This window comes from Oncorhynchus gorbuscha, linkage group LG15 (genome assembly GCF_021184085.1).
Source record: "Oncorhynchus gorbuscha isolate QuinsamMale2020 ecotype Even-year linkage group LG15, OgorEven_v1.0, whole genome shotgun sequence".
NCBI lineage: Eukaryota > Metazoa > Chordata > Actinopteri > Salmoniformes > Salmonidae > Oncorhynchus > Oncorhynchus gorbuscha.
This window is the reverse complement of record NC_060187.1, coordinates 44,748,402-44,768,348: the sequence shown is the minus strand read 5'-3', so window position 1 is coordinate 44,768,348 and position 19,947 is coordinate 44,748,402. Positions and strand designations below refer to the sequence as shown.

Genomic DNA, 19,947 nt, shown 5'->3' with positions numbered 1-19,947 from the left:
CCTACGACCTGTAATCTAACTTATTGAACTTTTCGTCCGCCGTTCGGTTGGACCTGAATGCGCGTTTGAATTTGTTTACCAAATGCCCTAACAAAAGAAGCTATTTGGACATAATTGATGGACTTTATGGAACAAATCAAACATTTGTCTTACTGGGATTCCTGGGAGTGCATTCTGATGAGGATCAAAGGTAAGTGAATATTTATAATGCTATTTCTGACTAATGTTGACTGCGCAACATGGCGGATATTTCTTTTGGCTGGTTTGAGTGCCATACTCAGATTATGCTTTTTCCGTAAAGTATTTTTGAAATCTGACACAGCGGTTTCATTAAGGAGAAGTCTCTATATTTCCATGTATAAAACATGTATTTTCATCAACATTTATGAGTATGTCTGTAAATTTGTGTGGCTCTCTGCAAAATCACTGCATGTTTTGACAATACTGAAAATAACACGCCAATGTAAAATGAGATTTTTTGATATAAATATGAACTTTACCGAACAAAATATACATGTATTGTGTAACATGAAGTCCTATGAGTGCCATCTGATGAAGAGTAACTGCAATTTCATTGGCGGTTGGCAAGGGGTTCCACTTCCCAGACAGGTTAAGTCTATAAGACCATGTCACTTGTGGCCTGACCAGAGAGAGACAGTTTATATCCCAGGACAATGGGATTGATGCTAAGAGATAATACTACAACTGCTGTTGAAGGGCTGAATGGGGGGGGGGAACAGATTTATCCAACAATTTACCCCATTTAATCTTTACCCATTTGTTCACCCAGAACATGGCAAACAGCTTTGGAGAGAGACTAGGACCAACAACAAGCTGTGGATAACCAGGACAGGAATCTGTTCAGCTTCATAGATGATGGATGGACTGGGAACAAGTCCCGAGCACTGTTTAAAACACACACACTTCCCACACACTTCCCACAAAACAGCAGTTGAGCAAGCCTGAAAAGCTGTCCAAAGCATCCTACTGGTATGTGTAAGATCTTTCATCTGTCCTTGCATTTCCTGTTAGACTCTCCCCCATGGAGGAGTATGTTTTCCCCCATCACAACACACACGAGTGCCAGACTTTCTGGTTAAGTCAGCAAGTAAAAAAAAAAAAGTTTAAAAAAGTGGTCAGCCAACACATTTGGATGAACTGGTATAAAGATTAAAGAACACTTAAGAAAAATAAATTCTCCCGACAAAATCTACAGCAGAGCATGTTATCAGGCCATAACCTGAGGCACAAACGTTTCACAAACTCTGAATGAACAAGACAAATAGCCAATCAAGGGCACAAAGACTATATCAAGACAGTTGCTTGCTTGAGAAACTGCAGATTATAACTAGAGGTCGACCGATTAATCGGAATGGCCGATTAATTGGGGCCGATTTCAAGTTGATAACAATCGGAAATCGGTATTTTTGGACGCAGATTTGCCGTTTTTTTTTTACACCTTTATTTAACTAGGCAAGTCAGTTAACACATTCTTATTTTCAATGACGGCCTAGGAACAATGGGTTAACTGCCTTGGATTTTCACCTCGGGGCATCCATTCTTGCAACCTTAACTAGTCCAAAGCAATAACGACCTGCCTCGCTCTCGTTGCACTCCACAAGGAGTTACACGAATGCAGTAAGCCAAGTTAAGTTGCTAGCTAGCATTAAACTTATCTTATAAAAAAACATTCATAATCACTAGTTAACTAAACATGGTTGGTGATATTACTAGATATTATCTAGCAGGTCCTGCGTTGCATATAATCTGACTGAGCGGTGGTAGGCAGAAGCAGGCGCGTAAACATTAATTCAAACAGCACTTTCGTGCGTTTTGCCAGCAGCTCTTCGTTGTGCGTCATGCATTGCGCTGTTTATGAAATCAAGCCTATCAACTCCCGAGATGAGGCTCGTGTAACCGAAGTGAAATGGCTAGCTAGTTAGCGCGCGCCAATTGTCGATGTGTTCCTGGTTCGAGCCCACGGAGGAGCGAGGAGAGGAACGGAAGCTATACTGTTACACTGGAAATACTAAAGTGCCTATAAGAACATCCAATAGTCAAAGGTTAATGAAATGTAAATGGTAGAGGGAAATAGTCCTATAATTCCAATAATAACTACAACCTAAAACTTCTTACCAGGGAATAATGAAGACTCATGTTAAAAGGAACCACCAGCTTTCATATGTTCTCGTGTTCTGAGCAAGGAACTGAAACGTTAGCTTTCTTACATGGCACATATTTTACATGGAACATATTGCACTTTTACTTTCTTCTCCAACACTTTGTTTTTGCATTTAAACCAAATTGAACATGTTTCATTATTTACTTGAGGCTAAATTGATTTTATTGATGTATTATATTAAGTTTAAATAAGTGTTCATTCAGTATTGTTGTAATTGTCATTATTCAAAATAAAATAAAAAAAAAATAAAATAATGTTAAAAAACGACCGATTAATCGTTATCGGCTTTTATGTTCCTCCAATAATCGGTATCGGCGTTGAAAAATCATAATCTGTTGACCTCGAATTCAAACAATTGCTCTTCCAAAGGCTTATAATGTATAGGAATGACAAGTAGCTAGAGGAAAATGATCTGGGACCAGCCATAAGGAATACGTACTCGTCCAGGAAGTGCTGCTGAGGGCCGATGACGGAGCCTGGTCGGCAGACTCTGATCCAGGCAATGGTCTCTGCTGCTGTAAAGCGGTAGTGCTTCATCAGGTAACAGCCTATGAGAGTGCCTGTACGCCCAAGGCCAGCTGATTGATAGAGAGCGAGAGAGATAAAAGTGATACATAAAAAGAGAGATGAGAGGAGAGATGAGCAAAGAGAGAAAGAGACAGAGATGACCTTATAATGTCATCATCAGATTTGTTCTATAAATAAGACTTTTAGGAACATAGGCTTCACCACATAAGACATAGGTACCATATCACTGCAATACTAGAGCACTATGATAACACTGGTAAGTAATACGCCTGACAAGGGGCATACATTGAACAACACTGCCCCCTAATGTAAGACCTGCAGACCTGCGTTCAGTGGCAAAGAATACAAAAAAATACAGTTGAGTGTTGCATTACTGATCAACTTGGATCCGCCAACTTGGCAGCCAAATAACATTCCAATGAAGAGTGAACTCTTTAAAATCCCTCTTAACAGACATAAAATACGTAAGTTGCGTTTGATTTAGCTTGCCAGCCACACAATGGAAACAGTCCAAATAGTGCAGACCCCATATGGCAGGCAAGCCACTATCTCAACATATACTGCAGTGTGTGCGCGCGCGCGCATGCACCTTTGCAGTGGACGGCCACGGCGCCGTCGGTGCTCTCGCAGATGTGCAGGAAGCGGCGGGTGATGATGTCGCTTGGCGTGCTGCCGTCTACAAAGAACAGGTCGTAGTGGTCGAAGCCGGCATCCGTGAAGCGCTGGGCATCGTAGATCTTCTTGTTGAGCCGGACGACCGTGGTAACGTTGTGCTGTCGGAAGTAGGGGAAGTATGCTTCTGGAGCGTGAAGAGGGTAGCCTGGTTTAGGGGGTGGGGGGGGGGTTAAGGACAGTTAAATTGTGTAAAACTTAGGTAAGGACAACTAATTCTAAACCTGCCAGTGAAGACAAAAAGTACAATCTTTGGTTTGTTGTCAAACTTATTACTACTCCAATGACTCTGCTGTTACAGAGGAGAACAGACGAGGGAAAACAGATGCATAGGGAAAGTCTACCTAAATCTCCAATTTAAAGCCGAACCGTGTCAAGGTTCATTGGTCGAGACAACTATTAAAATACTCTGGAACGGCTGTTGATTCTTAAAGAAAAAGGGTCCATAAAAGGTCACGGAGAGAATCCAAAACTCGTCTCACCATTTTCTATTTTACTTTTGGGATGGGGTCCACTGAAGGCCAGAAATTTCCCAGGCACGATCCAGTTGAAGTCTCCATTTTCAACTCGCTATAACAGAGAAAGAGAGAAGAGGACTCAACATATCCAACAGGGGCCCAGAAGACAAGGAATATGGACATTTTGCTCTGACTGAAAATTCTACTTCAACACTAAATGCTTTATTCAGACTTTCCAGGCTGGCCAGTCAGTAGCCATCTTCAGTATCAACCTAAACTGATGGCTCCCACTAGCCTGGTCCCAGACCTGTTTGTACCGCCTTGCCAACTCCTATTGTCATTGTTAATCCATGGCACAAACAGCTCTGGGACCAGGCTAGACTGCAACATCAACATTATCAAAAAAGTAATTTTGTGACTATGTGCCACACACTTTAGCAGTAGACAACAATATTCTGCCCGATTTTGCCTAGTCGGGTCAAACTAACCTATGTCACTCACACAAGACGTTCTCATTAAACTAAAAAGGTGCACGTCAGCTTATCAGTTGAGCGCAGCGTAACAGAGTGGGATTGTGAACATTGTAGGGGTGCTGCCATTTGCGATTTACAGACGCTCTGCCGTCCAAACTGATGGGCGGACGCTTACTATTGGAGCAGGTCCAAGGTCAACGTGTCATCATTACCTCGTAGTGCTCGTATTCGTCCACATCAAACGACTCAAAGTCAAAGAATCCATGCTGCAGGGCCTGAAGAGGAAAGAAAAGAACAGACAGTTTAATATATGTATGTGTTTGTGTGGGTCTCAGTTCATTCATGACCAAGCAAAACTGAAGTGACTTAGGCAGCCCCAGAACTAGATTCACCTCAAGCCTGCGGTCCATCGGAAAGCCTGACGCACAAAAGCATTTGCAGGGTCATGATGACCGATTACAATCTGCGTCGCTCAGAACAGATACTGTTACAGCGGAGGACGGCAAAGTGACCCAGACAGTCATTATCAGTTGCATCAAACTAAGCCATGTTGATGATAATGTGGGCTTACAAGGATAGGGATAATAAAGCAACAATAACATAAGAGGGTTACTGGCATGACAAAGTGATGCGTTTGCTTGGTGCAAGGATAAATTACTAAGGATAATATATGTAGGCACTTTAACCCACCAACTCAATTATAGCCTTGGTGAGGATAGATGCATAGTGAACAGTCAGCAACCAACCAAAGCCTTGAGGGTCATTGTGAGTAGAGAACGTGGAACCACCATGCTCCTTCCTAGTATTCTACCCCACACCAGTGTCTGTCCAAGGCCTGTGACATTTGCAGCAGTTGTGTCAAATAGAGAGTGTCTGATTAAGCGTGTGAAGTCGGTACTACACAGTTCTACAGTGTATGGCTGGTACGATCATTGGTAAGCATTAGGGGGTTGTGAATTGTAAAATTAAGTTTAAATTATTTAGTGAATTTGATATCATTCGGCTGAGCCAATAGTTTTTATTTTTAAAGTTTTGCTTCTCCAAGGCAGCGAGCCAAAGGGCTATTCAGCTCCAGTCCTGGTAGTGTCCCAGAAGAGTTGACTGGTTCTTTATCCACCAGAAATAAATTCTCAATTGGTTTAATTGATCAGCCACTGAGTTCATAGTTCTGGATTCCCATGTCTAGACCAGTCACAGATTCTAAAGCCAGAAGGATAGCCAAAGGGATATTAAAAACTATTTGATCTATTTTACTTCAACAAAAGGTCAGATAGATGGGAGATATCTGGTCTTTAATGTCCAGGCCTTAATTCTTAAATCAAAACTAATTATCCCATTTCATATCACCAGTTGAGTTCTAAAGAAACCACCCGATCCAGCACTCCAGCCTGTGAAATAACAGTAAATCAAGGTAAGGTAACAGCTACTGTCAAACAAACCTCCACGCCCCTCACATAACGCATACAATAATACGATACTGTCCAAGTAGAATATATTGTGTACACGCACTTTCAAGGATAAGTTCAGGGTCTGTCCTTGGCTCAGAAACGTATCCTACTGCATCTAAAAGCACTATATAGTAAAATAAATCCATGGAAAGGCAGAGAGTAGGAGACTATCCATTTGAGACAGGGAAACTGAGATGCACACAAACATTGGACACTTGAGTGTGCAGTGGGCATGTTCACTGCACGCGCACACTGCGCTGACAGCCTCTTTCCAGCCCCTCTTCTCGGTCAGGTCTGTAGTGTTGACAATTGTCTGAGGTGCTCTGCACCCAGGTCTGTGTTACGCAACTCTTCTCAGTTCTCCTGAGCAATAGGTTTAATAGACAAACCTCTCAGGAAACCAGGGTTAACTATGGCCTCTTTCCGTACCACGCTGTGGTTTATAAAGAAGGAAATCCCTTTGAACCGTTTACACTGTGGTGACCATCCGACCCACCTGTCTGAGGGTACATACCTACAGTGCATTCGGAAAGTATTCAGACTGACCTTTTCCACATTTTGTTACGTTACAGCCTTATTCTAAAAAGGATTCAATCGTTTCCCCCCCTCAATCTACACACAATACCCCATAATGACAAAGCAAAAAAAGGTTGAATTTTTGCTAATATAATATTTTGCTGAAATATCACATTTACATAGGTATTCAGACACTTTACTCAGTACTTTGTTGAAGAACCTTTGGCAGTGATTACAGCCTCAAGTCTTCTTGGGTATGATGCCAGAAGCTTGGCACACTTGTATTTGGAGAGTTTCTCCCATTCTTCTCTGCACATCATCTCAAGCTCTATCAGGTTGGATGGGGAGCGTCGCTGCACTCCTGTATTGTCTTGGCTGTTTGCTTAAGGCCGTTGTCCTGTTGGAAGGTGAACCTTTGCCCCAGTGAGGTCCTGAGCACTCTGGAACAGGTTTTCATAAAGGCTCTCTGTGCTTTACTCCGTTAATTTTCCCCTGCTTGATACGGACTCGTCTCCCAGTTTATGCTGCTGAAAAAAATTCCCCACCGTATGATACCACCACCATGCTTCTTGTCCCATCGGGATCTAGCGTCTCTGTGGCGTGCCAGGTGTACGGTGCTTCCTCCGACACATTGGTGCGGCTGGCGTCCGGGTTAAGTAGGCATTGTGTAAAGAAGCAGTGCAGCTTGGCTGGGTTGTGTTTCAGTGGACGCACGGCTAGACCTTTACCTCTCCCGAATCCGTATGGGAGTTGCGGCGATGGGACAAGACAAAATACCAATTGGATACCTCAAAATTGAGGTTGAACATTTTTTTATATTTTTTATAAAAGAATGATGGAGGCCACTGTGGACCTTCAATTCCACAGAAATGTTTTGGCACCCTTCCCCAGACGTGTGCTTCGACACAATTCTGTCTCGGAGCTCTATGGACAATTCCTTCAACCTCATGGCTTGGTTTTTGCTCTGACATGCACTGTCAGCTGTGAGACCTTAGACAGGTGTGCCTTTCCAAATCAATCAATTGAATTTACCACAGGTGGACTCCAATCAAGTTGTAGAAACATCAGGGATGATCAACGGAAAGAGGATGTACCTGAGCTCAATTTCGAGTCTCATAGCAAAGGGTCTGAATACTCATGCAAATAACATGTTTACTTTTAACACATTTGCAAAAATAATAATAATAAATAATAATATATGCCATTTAGCAGACGCTTTTATCCAAAGCGACTTACAGTCATGTGTGCATACATTCTACGTATGGGTGGTCCCGGGGATCGAACAAAATGTCTAAACCTACTCTCGTATTGTCATTATGGTGTATTGATGAGGAAAACATTTAATTGAATCAATTTTAGAATAAAGCTGTCAGGTAAAAAAATGTGGAAGAAGTCGAGGGGTCTGAATACACGTTGTACCTGTTGTGTGTGTGCGCGCCCTGCACACCGGTCACATAAGTGTGTGTCAAGTGATTAATTCATTAGCCCAGTGACATGCTAACGGGGGCACCGGGTCCCTCTACTAGAGCAGAGCAGACAGCCAAACAGTGAATCATGGAACAGATCACAGTGATTAGAACAGAAACAGCTTGTAATTAACACAGTAGGCAGCCACCTGATCCAACACCATACATTACTGAGACTCACTCACTTAGTAGCATTACAGGGCCATAAAGAGATGGGGAAATGGCTGCTTAACACTAGAATGGCCAAGGGGATCATTTTGACCCAATATGATTATACAATTTAAATAGCGCTGACATTTTTAAAGTTATGCCCCACTCTGTCCTGGACTATTCCTAAATATGTCTGTATTTCACACACGTATGTTAGAATTTCAAATGTGTTAAAAGCACTTAAGAGGACAACAGGCTACTTTTTCAAATCCTCCTACAGAGAGTCACATGCAGGTAAGAAGTTTTGATTTCTATATCGTATCAGAAAGAGCAGATTCTGAGCTTTCCAAAACACTTACCATTGCCAAATAGCAACAATTTCTTTCTGCAAAATAATATTTTACAAGAATAACCACTGTTCCATGCACTCCACATGTGACCACATGGCAACAAAGAGCCTACAGTAACATAAATTAGCCAAACAAAAATACTATTGTGTCTTAGAAATCATGTTTTTTTTTGTATTCTAATGTTACTCAAGACCTCCATAAATGAAACCAAATATTTTTCAGATAGCCTAATAAATACATTGCATGTATGCTGTTAGAATGTTGAGTCAAAATGGCTCCTCATTGGCCTGAAGGGGGGTCCAAAGAGGCCAGGTTTTTCTAGTGTTTAAGAACCAGCAATACAGCAACAGCAGAAGTAGGCAAGCTGTTCTGAGGGCTATATACCAGAATTGGTGCCAATTTCATTCAGGAAGTGAATTTAAAATGACCCCAAACCCTTATTGCAAATATATGGGACTGGAGTCTAAGGTTTCTTGTTGTTATTCCTTGCCTCTCACAATGGGAAGGGAAATTCCCAGGGTCTTTGGGGTGTGTGTGTGTACTAGGGCCTTTTGTGGAAGTTGACAGAAAATACTGGAATGTGCCAAGGAATCCCAGACATTCCTATATGATGGCTGTCTGACCAGTCTTTCCGGAATGACACTGGTGGCACACTAAGTCCCCAGCGTGGCTGATGTAACCTAAAGAGTGGTTATTGTGGGTGTTGGCCTTTGTCACTGTACCTGTAGTGCCACGTGAGACTGTGCTACCTTCCTACCGCTCACCTACAGGGTTACATAAACACACAACCCCCACCCAATGTCGGACTACAAAAAACTCTGCCCTCTGTCTGGGATTGCCGTCTAAATGCTAGGTCAGGATGCCACGGAGAGACAGACAACTGCTAACCTTATCCACCATTGTAGAGTGCGCAAGCGTCACAAAAAAAAAAATGTACACATACATGTTATTCGATCCTGTCACCCGCACAAGCGTCTGTGTAGTCAAGTGCTAAAATAGAACTTGGATCTATATGAGATGCGCCACAATTCCCCTCCTTATTGGATACTAACTAGGTTTCCTAGTTGGCCTTGGATATAAGAAAGTCTGTAGAATGGTGATAAAGAGGGAGGAAAAGAATCAAGATCAGCTACGCAAAAGATGGCTTTCTATTTAACGGTACGATTTACTGGAAATTCACTAAGTTTATAAATACAAAAAAACTCACCTTCCGGATTCCTTGCAAGCAGTCGAGAACAGTCAGGTTGTATGTGCAGTTTCCAAATGAGGCGTCTCTGAAAATCAAAGAAATTAAGGAGTGAGAGATTAATTGAAAAATCAGTTAAGTGTCGCAATTACCACATTGGAGAGATTGGAAAGACAATATGCTGAAGCCCAAACATGGGAACAACACGGAACAAAAATATAAACGCAACATGTAAAGTGTAGGTCCCATTTTCATGAGCTAAAAGAGCCCAGAAATGTTCGATACGCACAAGGTTCTCTCAAATTTAGTTTCTATCCATGTTAGTGAGCATTTCTCCTTTGCCAAGATAATCCATCCAATTGACAGGTGTGGCATATCAAGAAGCTGATTAAGCAGATCATTACACCTTGTGCCGAGGACATTAAAAGGCCACAAATGTACAGTTTTGGTCACACAGCACAATGCAACAGACGTCTCAAGTTAAGGGAGCGTACAATTGGCATGCTGGCTGCAGGAAAGTCCAACAGAGCTGTTACCAGAAAACGTAATGTTAATTTCTCTACCATAGCTGCCTCCAACATGATTTTTTAGAATTTGGCAGTACATACAACTGGCCTTACAACTGCAGATCACTTGTAATCATGCCAGCCCAGGACCTCAACATTTGGCTTTTTCACATGCAGGACTGTCTGAGGGAGGCTGGCTCCCAAGTGGGTAGGCCTATGCCCTCCCAGGCCTACCTGTGGCTGTGCCCATTCACAGTCATGAGAAATCGATAGATTAGGGCCTAATTTATTTATTTAAATTGACCGACTTCCTATGAACTGTAACTCAGTAAAATCTTTGAAATTGTTGCATTTATACATTTGTTCAGTATGTGATTTCGGTGTTTTGCAGGTACTATTTAATTAAACTGCCATTTGAAGACTTGAGGCGTCTTTCTCAAACTAGACACTAATGTACTGGTCCTCTTGCTCAGTTGTGCCCCTGGGCCTCCCACTCTTTCTATTCTTGTTAGAGCCAGTATGACGGGAGTAGTACACAGCGTTGTACGAGATCTTCAGTTTCTTGGCACTCTCTCGCATGGAATAGCCTCCATTTCTCAGAAGAATAGACTGATGAGGTTCAGTAGAATGTTACTTGTTTCTGGCCATTTTGAGCCTGTGATCAAACCGACAAACGCTGATGCTCCAGATACTCAACTAGTCTAAAGGCCAATTTTATTGATTCTTTAAAATCAGGACAGTTTTCAGCTGTGCTAACATAATTGCAAAATGGTTCTCTAATGATCCATTAGCCTTTTAAAATGATCAACTTGGATTAGCTAACACAACGTGCCATTGGAACACAGGAGTGATGGTTGCTGACAATGGGCCTCTGTACGCCTACGTAGACATTCCTTTTAAAAAATCTTCCATTTCCAGCTGCAATAGTCATTCACACTGTATTTCTGATCAATTTGATGTTATTTTAAATGGACAATAAATTTGGTTTATTTTCAAAAACAAGGACATTAAGTGACCCCAAACTTTAGCTACAGAACAAGGTGCCCTCCATGTACTCACCCCTTTCAAAACACAGCAAACATCCCCATTGCACACACACAAATCAGAAACTACTGGTCCATATCCGAAAATAGAATCCAACCATCATCTTTTGTGGGACATGGGCATCAAGAGGAATGCTCCAATTCAATAAGTCCTTGAGCCAGGACAAGTGATGTCACCATCCACTTCAGGTGACAGACTGTGACCTTGGACAAAATTGGGATACTAGATAGGCCAACGACAAAGGAGAACAAAAAAAATATTACGTTTGGAAAGAACACTTGAAACAGGGCAATAGGGAGATCGAAGTGTATATATATTCATGGCAGAAAACTGAAAACGTAAGACGTTCGTCACGTCCTTAAGAAGATGTTGTGTGCAGAGAAATTGGCCCTGAGAGAGGAGACCAGCGAATGTGGGAAGACATATCATGCTAGAGACAGCTTTTCACAAAATCAAAGCACATGCATTTCAGCCTCAGCTCATTTGGTATTCTCCAATGCTGACAAGAAAAAAAAAGTATTAATCTATAAACACAGCTTCCCTGTTTCACAAACACACAATTTGGCACGCACAAAATCTCAAATTGCACATTATGCACGCAATGTACTTAATTCCTCATTTCATAGGCATATTGTAGCTGGCAGAAGAATCTGGGTCAAATTCAGCTGTTTGTTCTCGTTCCTCTCTCTAGGTCGGAGTGTTGCTGCAGGCTGGGAGCGCTCTGTTACTGACAGGAGCATCAAAGGGAATGGCAGAAGTTCAACCAAGAGCCTTCAAGAGGCCACCTACACAAAGTGGTGTGTCAGAGACACGAGGAGTTCAGTTACCGTGACACCACTCACAACACAAAACAAGGTGTTTCAGACACAAAAGGCTGAAACTGTGTATGTGTGTGTGATTATATGCCGTAATGCAGGGGTCTCCAACAGGCAGATTGAGAGCTACCAGTTTCTCGCAGCCCTCCTATGAGTAGCTCACCAAATCATTCTGAAAGTACATGCATTTTTCATGGTTTCCATTGCAAACGGTCATCAATAATTCTCACAAGTATTAGACACCTCAAGATCCTGGCTACTACCCAATCAAAGCCACTTTGACATTATCCTGGTTAGCCCCTACTGGCTTAACCTAAACATAATATCTGCCAGCAATATTGCTCCCGTCTGTCTGTTTGGTGCACACATTTGTCTATCACTGTGTGTGTAGCCAATTTGTGATGCTAATGATAACAGCCTTGTTGGTTGAAAAACATTCCCTAAAACCTCCTCAATTATAAGTTAACTGCAAAGTAGGCTTACCTGACAGAAGAACAGTTTCAGTCAAAAGTTTGGACACCTACTCATTCGAGGGAGAATGCCAAGAGTTTGCAAAGCTTTCATCGAGGCAAAGGGGTGGATACTTTAAAGAACCTAAAATATATTTTTATTTATAAAAAAAAAACATTTGGTTACAACATATGTATTATTCATAGTTTTGATGTCTTCACTATTATTCTACAATGTAGAAAATAGTCAAAATAAAAAAAATGGTTTGACTGGTACTATATCATGATTATTGGTATCAATTGGGTGGCGATTTGTTTGCATAACATGTTTGTAAGTCGCTCTGGATAAGAGTGTCTGCTAAATGACTTAAATGTAATGAAATGTTGTTCTGCCATAACATGTGCTGCAGCAGTAGGCCTAACAGCAGAAACATTGCTAGACTGACACATTCCACTCTCGCTAGATAAGCAATAAAAGGGGATTAACAATTTAAAACAGACCTAAAAAAAAAAAAATTGTTGTTCTCTATGAAGAATTGAAATCTTGAGTAAAAAAATGTTTAAAAGGGAGAAAAATCCCAGAACAGAGGAAAGCTAACTGGGGAAAAAATAAATAAGCAATTGTTAGAATTGTTAGAATTATTTTAAAATGGATTACATTTAGATTGTGTCACTGTCCTACACACAATAGACCATAATGTTAAAGTAGAATTTGTTTTAGACATTTCTACAAAAAAAAAAAAAAATATGAAAACTGAAATGTCTTTAGTCAATAAGTATTCAACCCCTTTATTACTGCAAGCCTAAATAAGTTCAGGAGTAATACATTTGCTTAACAAGTCACATAATAAGTTGCATGGACTGGCTCTGTGTGCAATAATAGTCAACATTATCTTCGAATGAATAACTCATCTCTGTACCCTACACAATTGTAAGGTCCCGCAGTCGAGAAGTGAATTTCAAACAGATTCAACCAAAGAAAGAGGTTTTCCAATGCTTCGCAAATAGCACTTATTGGTAGATATGTAAAGGTAAAAATAAAAATGCATACATTCAATATCCCTTTGAACATGGTGAAGTAATTAATTACACTTTGGATGGTGTATCACACATTCACTACTAACATACAGGCGTCCTTCCTAACTCAGTTGCCGGAGAGGAAGGAAACCACTCAGGAATTTCACCATGAGGCCAATGGTGACTTAAAAACAGTTACAGAGTTTAATGGATGTGATAGGAGAAAACTGAGGATGGATCAACAACATTGTTGTTACTCCACAATACTAACCTGATTGACAAGAGTGAAAAGGAAGCCTGTACAGAACACAAATATTACAAAACATGCATCCTGTTTGCAACAAGGCACTAAAGTAGGACTGTAATAAATGTGTCAAAGAAATGTTGTTTGGGGCAAATCCAACACATCATTGAGTACCACTCTTCAAAATGTATTTTCAAGCATGGTGGCGGATGCATCATGTTATGGATATGCTTGTCATCGGCAAGGACTCGGGAGATTCAGGTTAGAAAAAGAAACGGAATGGAGCTAAGCACAGACAAAAACCTAGGAGGAAAACCTGGTTCAGTCTGCTTTCCAACCAATACTGGAAGACAAATTCACCTTTGAGCAGGACAATAACCTTAAACACAAGGCCAAATACAACACTGGAGTTGCTTAACAAGACAGTGAATGTTCCTGAGTGGCCCGAGTAACAGTTGACATAAATCTACTTGAAAATCTATGACAAAACTTGAAAATGCCTGTCAAGAAATGATCAACAACCAACCTGAGAGCGTAAAGAACAAACCTTTTTTATTTTTTTTATTTAAAATGGGCAAATATTGTACAATCCAGGTGTGCAAAGCTCTTAGAGACATACCCAGAAAGACACAGCCGTGATGGCTGCCAAAGTGGTGTGAATACTTCTGTTAATTAGATATGTTTTAACTTTGTCATTATGGGGTATTGGTGAGACATTTTTTAAATATTTAATCCATTCAGGCTGAAACAACAAAATGTGGAAAAAGTCAAGGGGTATGAATACTTTCTGAAGGCACTGAATACCGACAGAAAACATCTGTTGTACACCAAGGACATGGGGGAAATTTGCAGGGTAGAAGAGAAGAGTGTGCTTATTTGAAAGTTTTTAAAAATGAAGTAGCTCTCATGCTAGAAAAGGTTGGAGACCCCTGCCATAATGTGTGTGCCTACAAACCGTAATGCAGTGTTCTCCCAACAGGTTGATTGCAAGCTACCAGTATCTCGCAGCCCACCTACGATTAACTCGCCAAACAATTACAAAAGTATACTACATTTTTCTTGTGTTCCATCGCAAACCGTCAAACAAATATCACAGCTATCAAGCTACCATGTAAATCAACACAATATTGGCTTTATCCCACCCCTGATTAGGTTTGGCTTTTTAAGCCAATAGTGGCTAACACAATATCTGCAAATTCATTTCCAGCAACATTGACCCTGTCTGTCTACACACGGTGCGTGCATTTGTCTATCTTGTCTATCAGTTGATATGGTAACTGTCGTGGGTTGACAGTAATACTTTCCCTAAAACCTTTCAAATTAAATGTTAACTGCAAAGTAGGCTTACTTAGCAGAAGTATATCATGAGTAAGTATATCATTTATATATATTATTTGCAAACTCTGCCATGAAATGAGCAGCAGCAGTACAGAACCGTCGCTAGACAGGCACATTGCTCACTCACTAGATTCTCAATGGGTTTAAGAAAAAAAGAGGGATTACACAAAAAACATTTGTTTGTTTTTTTTTTTTTAGAGAGCCCACTGAAAAAAAGATTGTAATTTAACAATTGACATGGCCTCAGAACATACAATTTCATTGTTCCTTTACAAACAATTGTAATTGAGAAACAAAACAAAAACTCTAAAACCAGGAAATATACAACTGAGAAAAGACAATTTAGAAAATAAAAAAAATACCCCTTAACCATTATTTTACCAGGTTTATTTGACAGAAAAGTGTACAAGAGAAAGTAGTGCACTAAGAACCCAAGGAAGAGTTGCAGGGGAGAAGAGAAGAACGTACCTATTTAAAAGCTAGAAAAAGACATTTGTAGCTTGCGACTTGTTTAATTTCTTTTTAAAGTAGCTCATGCTAGAAAATGTTGGAGACCCCTGACGTAATGTGCGTCTATGTACTACTGTGAGTGTGTGTAGGTCTGTCCATTTCCCTCTCATAACATTGTAACAACCCCATCCAAAAACCAAGCTCCAGTCCGCACAGTTAAAATAAAGTCAGCTACTAACTACGGGAAGAGAGGATCGGGGAAGCATCTGTGTCCCACTGTTCTCTAAACACACACACACGCGACCCTCTGGAGGGAGGGAGAGGTGGGACGAATAAGGTCAAAGGCCCAGTTAGAAATAGAATTTCTAAAAGTAGCCCAGCGATATCCATCAAATCAAGTTCAAAGGAAACTAAATTGTGCTGGCAACGCAGAGTGGTGGGAGGAGGATTGGTCCAGCCTTCATTACACAAGTATGTCAAAATAGGGCTCTAGCGTAGTTGAGAATGCTCCCACAGTTTAAAGTGCGTGACAAGAGAGCATTAATGATCGAATGAGAACACAGTCTCCCCTCTTCGCCAATCTCTACTCATTCATTCTCCACCCAACACAAGTTACATAAGTGCCATCCCTTTAGCTAGGGGCCATTAGAGCTGGTCAAGTAAACTGACAAAGCTGCATTCTTCTCCATTCACACAGCCCCGTGTCCCCAGCAAGAAGGCCATCTTTGTGGGCCACACAAGGACCCAATTAAACCAGAGAGTGCCAAGAGGCGTCGCCACAAAGAGGAGACAACAGGGCTAACTGCAAACACTGCAGCGCCTATGATTCTTCTATGACCAGGAAGACTCCAAAGTCACATTGTATTCAGATCTGTATTTTCTTTTGGTGGATAGACACAATGCTTCATGGTAAGTTAGTGAGTAAATAAAGAAAGGAGTGGAAGAGTAGTCGGAGAACATAGGAATGTAGTGACGATAGGCCTAAATTGTAACCAAGCACAGACGAGAGAGAGAAGTCAGCAAGGACAACTGGGTTCAGTGAGATATCCTAATCTCTCACCTGTTTACTACCAACATAGGGAGAGTCCATAGGACTACATGATATTATCCAGCTTCAACTCACCAAACACACTGGCAGGTTAAGGCAAGCCCTAAGGGTGGATATCTGTCACCATCATAACTTGGGCCAACAATGCCAAGAATCGACCGTAGAGCCTGGCTGCTGACCCATGTACAAGACAGGTACAGAACGCAATCACAGGTCAATGTAGGGGCAGAGAACAGATACAACAGCTCTTGCTGACATGCCTTCACTTTACTTACCCACCCTCTGTCCTGTTCCCACACATCACATCTATATATCCCCAACACCATCACTAATTCCTTACCTCCATGTGAAATTGAGTTGGAATGCAGATGGGACTGATCATGAGGGTGTGACTCCCTCCACAGTTCAATAGGAAGGAGCTGATGAGGTAAGGCTATTCGCACGTACACACAGGACTATAGCCTTGTTCCTGTTTTCTGTGGCCTGTTCAATGCAAAGACGATCTAACAATGGACAATTCCATCAACAAACCGTGACAACATCTACACCACACGACTGACCCCAAATGACCAGCTAGGATTACAGAAGTCCCACCTGACACATTGTGGGGCGGCAGGTAGCCTAGTGGTTAGAGTGTTGGACTAGTAACCGAAAAGTTGCAAGATCGAATCCCTGAGCTGACAAGGTAAAAATCCACCTTTCTGTCCCTGAACAAGGCAGTTAACCCACTGTTCCTAGGCCTTTGAAAATAAGAATTTGTTCTTAACTGACTTGCCTGGTTAAATAAAGGTAAATAAAATAATAAATAATACCAAATTAATGCAGCTCTAATCTAGCTTGACGACTCACACTAAATTCTTCCACTGCTCTGCGGGTTCGCTACACACTTCAATTTACTTCAATTAAGGCTGTCTGACTAAGGTGAAGAGGGGCATTTTACAAAACAGTCATCAGCGATTGGATTGACTAACAAATCAAAGTATAAAAGCCAATGATGAATTTTCAAAACCACGTGTGTTCTGGGCCAACCAGACAGCCCCGAATGCGTTCGTATTCGGTGAAGGGTCAGGGACGTACTCTGATCCAGACTTATTACGAAGAAGAAGCTAATGTCCATGGGCGTGGTGTAGCGTTTGGCCTGAGCAAGGAGTCTGGGTAGCCAGGCAAAATCTAATCCAGCTATCCATTCTAAACCGTACACTCCCTCCAAATGCTTGTTTGTTTGTGTTATATGACAAGTGAAAGCAACCAGGCTCACAAAGATTAAACCATTTTACACATCTAACAATGGCGAGTGATGGGAAAAGATTTGTTTGTTCAATTTTTGGCATGCCCACTAAAAATGTAGCCCAATCCTTTTAAAGAGTGAGTGCACTGATCGACAACAGGCATATATATCTTATGCCACGAGAAAGCAGATTAACTCCATGTTATGCTGGGGAGAGAGAGGATGTGTGTGTTCATGGAGTGGGTGGAATATGCAGAGTAAAACAAACAAGTTCTGTTTTGGAGTAAGGCAGGTATAATAACTGACTAAAAACAATTGGAGGCTAAACTTGTAGAATCTAGATTTTTTTGTTGTCAATGCCACAAGCCTGGGACTACCAACAGACCTTACTATGAAGTATTATTACAATCCGAGAACACACCAATTCATCTGGTTCTGTTAAGCCACGAGACACGCCGGAAGTTATTTTAGCCTCACGTCATACATATACACACAGGCCCAATCTATTGTAAGACATACACCCTGTTAATAAGAGGATTAAGGGAAAATGACGACAAGGATGACAGAAAGGGAGGAGTCACGGGGGACTAATTGTGCTGTGGAGCTGTGACCCATGTCTGTGCTGTCGGGTTGCATGACAGAGTTATTACAGAGTATCAGATGTCCTAGGGACAGACAGGGCGTAACCGTTTCAGGTGACACAAACACAAAACGGAACTGGGGAAGCCTCTGGTGTCGGCCTCCTCTGGGAGGTGGAAACCAGACAAGGCAGGGAAACAAACCAATGAACCAGTCCTATGCACTAGGCAGAGCAAGCACAGCACGAAAAGGTACGCGAGCTGCTTAAAGCCCCGCAATATGGACTGCAGAGACACAAAGTAAAACAAAAACACCTCTAAGCGCAACCATGATACAAAGGTAAGGGAATTAGCCAAGATAAACTTCCAAGGCAAATATCCAATGATGGTTTCTGTGGTAAGAAACCATGCTGCTGTGTGATAGTGTGGACATGGCTGGTCTTACCTGAAGGGAAGATATGAAGAATTGGAGCCTGAGATCAGAGCCCTGTAGGCCTCCTCTGGAGTCTTCTTCAGGTAGATGACCTGAGAGGGAGAGACGAGGAAGCAGTTCATAAACCATGACTGAATTTACTAAAATCTTTCCATGATTTTGGTAATCCTCCAGCTTCCCGATTGATTCAGGTTTTGAAAAGATTGGTTCTCAGAGCACTAATATAGCATGATCGGGAGACAAGGACACAGAATGTGTCACAGATGAGATTCCACAGGCAACAGCGTAGAGGCCAGTAGGCCACGTTTCAGCACCACAGGCTCTCCAAATGGAGAACATAAAAAGCACACACTAGTTAAGTCATCCATTCATGAACGTGTTGCTCTCCCAACCGTGTCAGCAAAGCAGGTAGCACATCTGAACCAACGCTAAAAACTAAACACTGCGGAACTCAACACCTCAGCGTCCCACATCCATACAAAGAGTAGCAACGACAGAGTGGATGGAGCAGCACGTCTGCCATTTCACTTCCACTGAATAAGTTCATTTATCAGCTAGAGTACAAGGTGTGTTCATAACATTTGAATGTAGAGGACCAGATTTAGCTAATTATTACATGTAAAAATAAAAATAATTGTTTTAAAGGCTTGCAAAAAGAAAAAAAAACTCTGAACAACGTAAATAAAGACAATGTGAAAAACCAGTGAAAACTGCCCCGGGACCGGTTGGTCGTAACTCTACGTCCGACGTAAAATGTGTTCTACGGGCAGACATAAAAATGATACCTGTTGCACCACCTGGGCGTTAGCCAATCTACTTGCTACGCCTGGGTGTACATTCTATGTCTAGTAGAGAGAAGGCATAGGGCGTTCAACTGGGACATTCTTTCATGACACACACAGAAATGAGCCATCTATATTTTCAAAAGGACGTGAGTTTCGTATTCATATATCACAACCTCTGTGGGCTTTTCGAGTTGCCTATACGCGAGTCAATAGCAAAAGTAACAAACTTGATAAATACACTACATTACAGCACGCTAAATGAGTCTGATCAGAAATCAGCAACTAATTGATCCAATAACTAAATATACAGACGGAGATTCAGTGAAACAGATTCATGTCGATTGATTATCAGACAAGGGATTTTACTCGGAATATAGCCCAGGCTACTACATGAGTGAGGAGCAAAACAATCCACCTGTTATACTAGGCTAGCGTAGGCTACATTACATGCTAGCAAAATGTTCTGACAACTGATAGACGAGCAAACTAGATTATCACCATGAACATTTTCCCAGCCTAATTGGAACCAAATACTCAAAACGAAGATTGTGAAAAATCCATCAGTCAGATTTCTGTTATCAAG

General features: G+C 41.5%; 1 protein-coding gene across 5 annotated transcripts in view; it reads right to left on the bottom strand.

Annotated features, from left to right (window-relative positions):
• The window catches only part of LOC123997359 (dual specificity protein phosphatase CDC14AB-like), a 49,176-nt gene that overhangs the window by 17,378 nt on the left and 11,851 nt on the right, over window positions 1-19,947 (bottom strand). For all 5 annotated transcript variants that reach the window (XM_046301496.1, XM_046301495.1, XM_046301499.1 and 2 more), the window contains exons 5-10: window positions 18,592-18,671; window positions 9,451-9,517; window positions 4,526-4,588; window positions 3,865-3,952; window positions 3,300-3,530; window positions 2,622-2,760 (exon numbers count right to left, since the gene is read on the bottom strand). In XM_046301496.1, coding sequence (XP_046157452.1) covers window positions 2,622-2,760; window positions 3,300-3,530; window positions 3,865-3,952; window positions 4,526-4,588; window positions 9,451-9,517; window positions 18,592-18,671 — 668 coding nt within the window. The remainder of the gene's footprint in view (window positions 1-2,621; window positions 2,761-3,299; window positions 3,531-3,864; window positions 3,953-4,525; window positions 4,589-9,450; window positions 9,518-18,591; window positions 18,672-19,947) is intronic.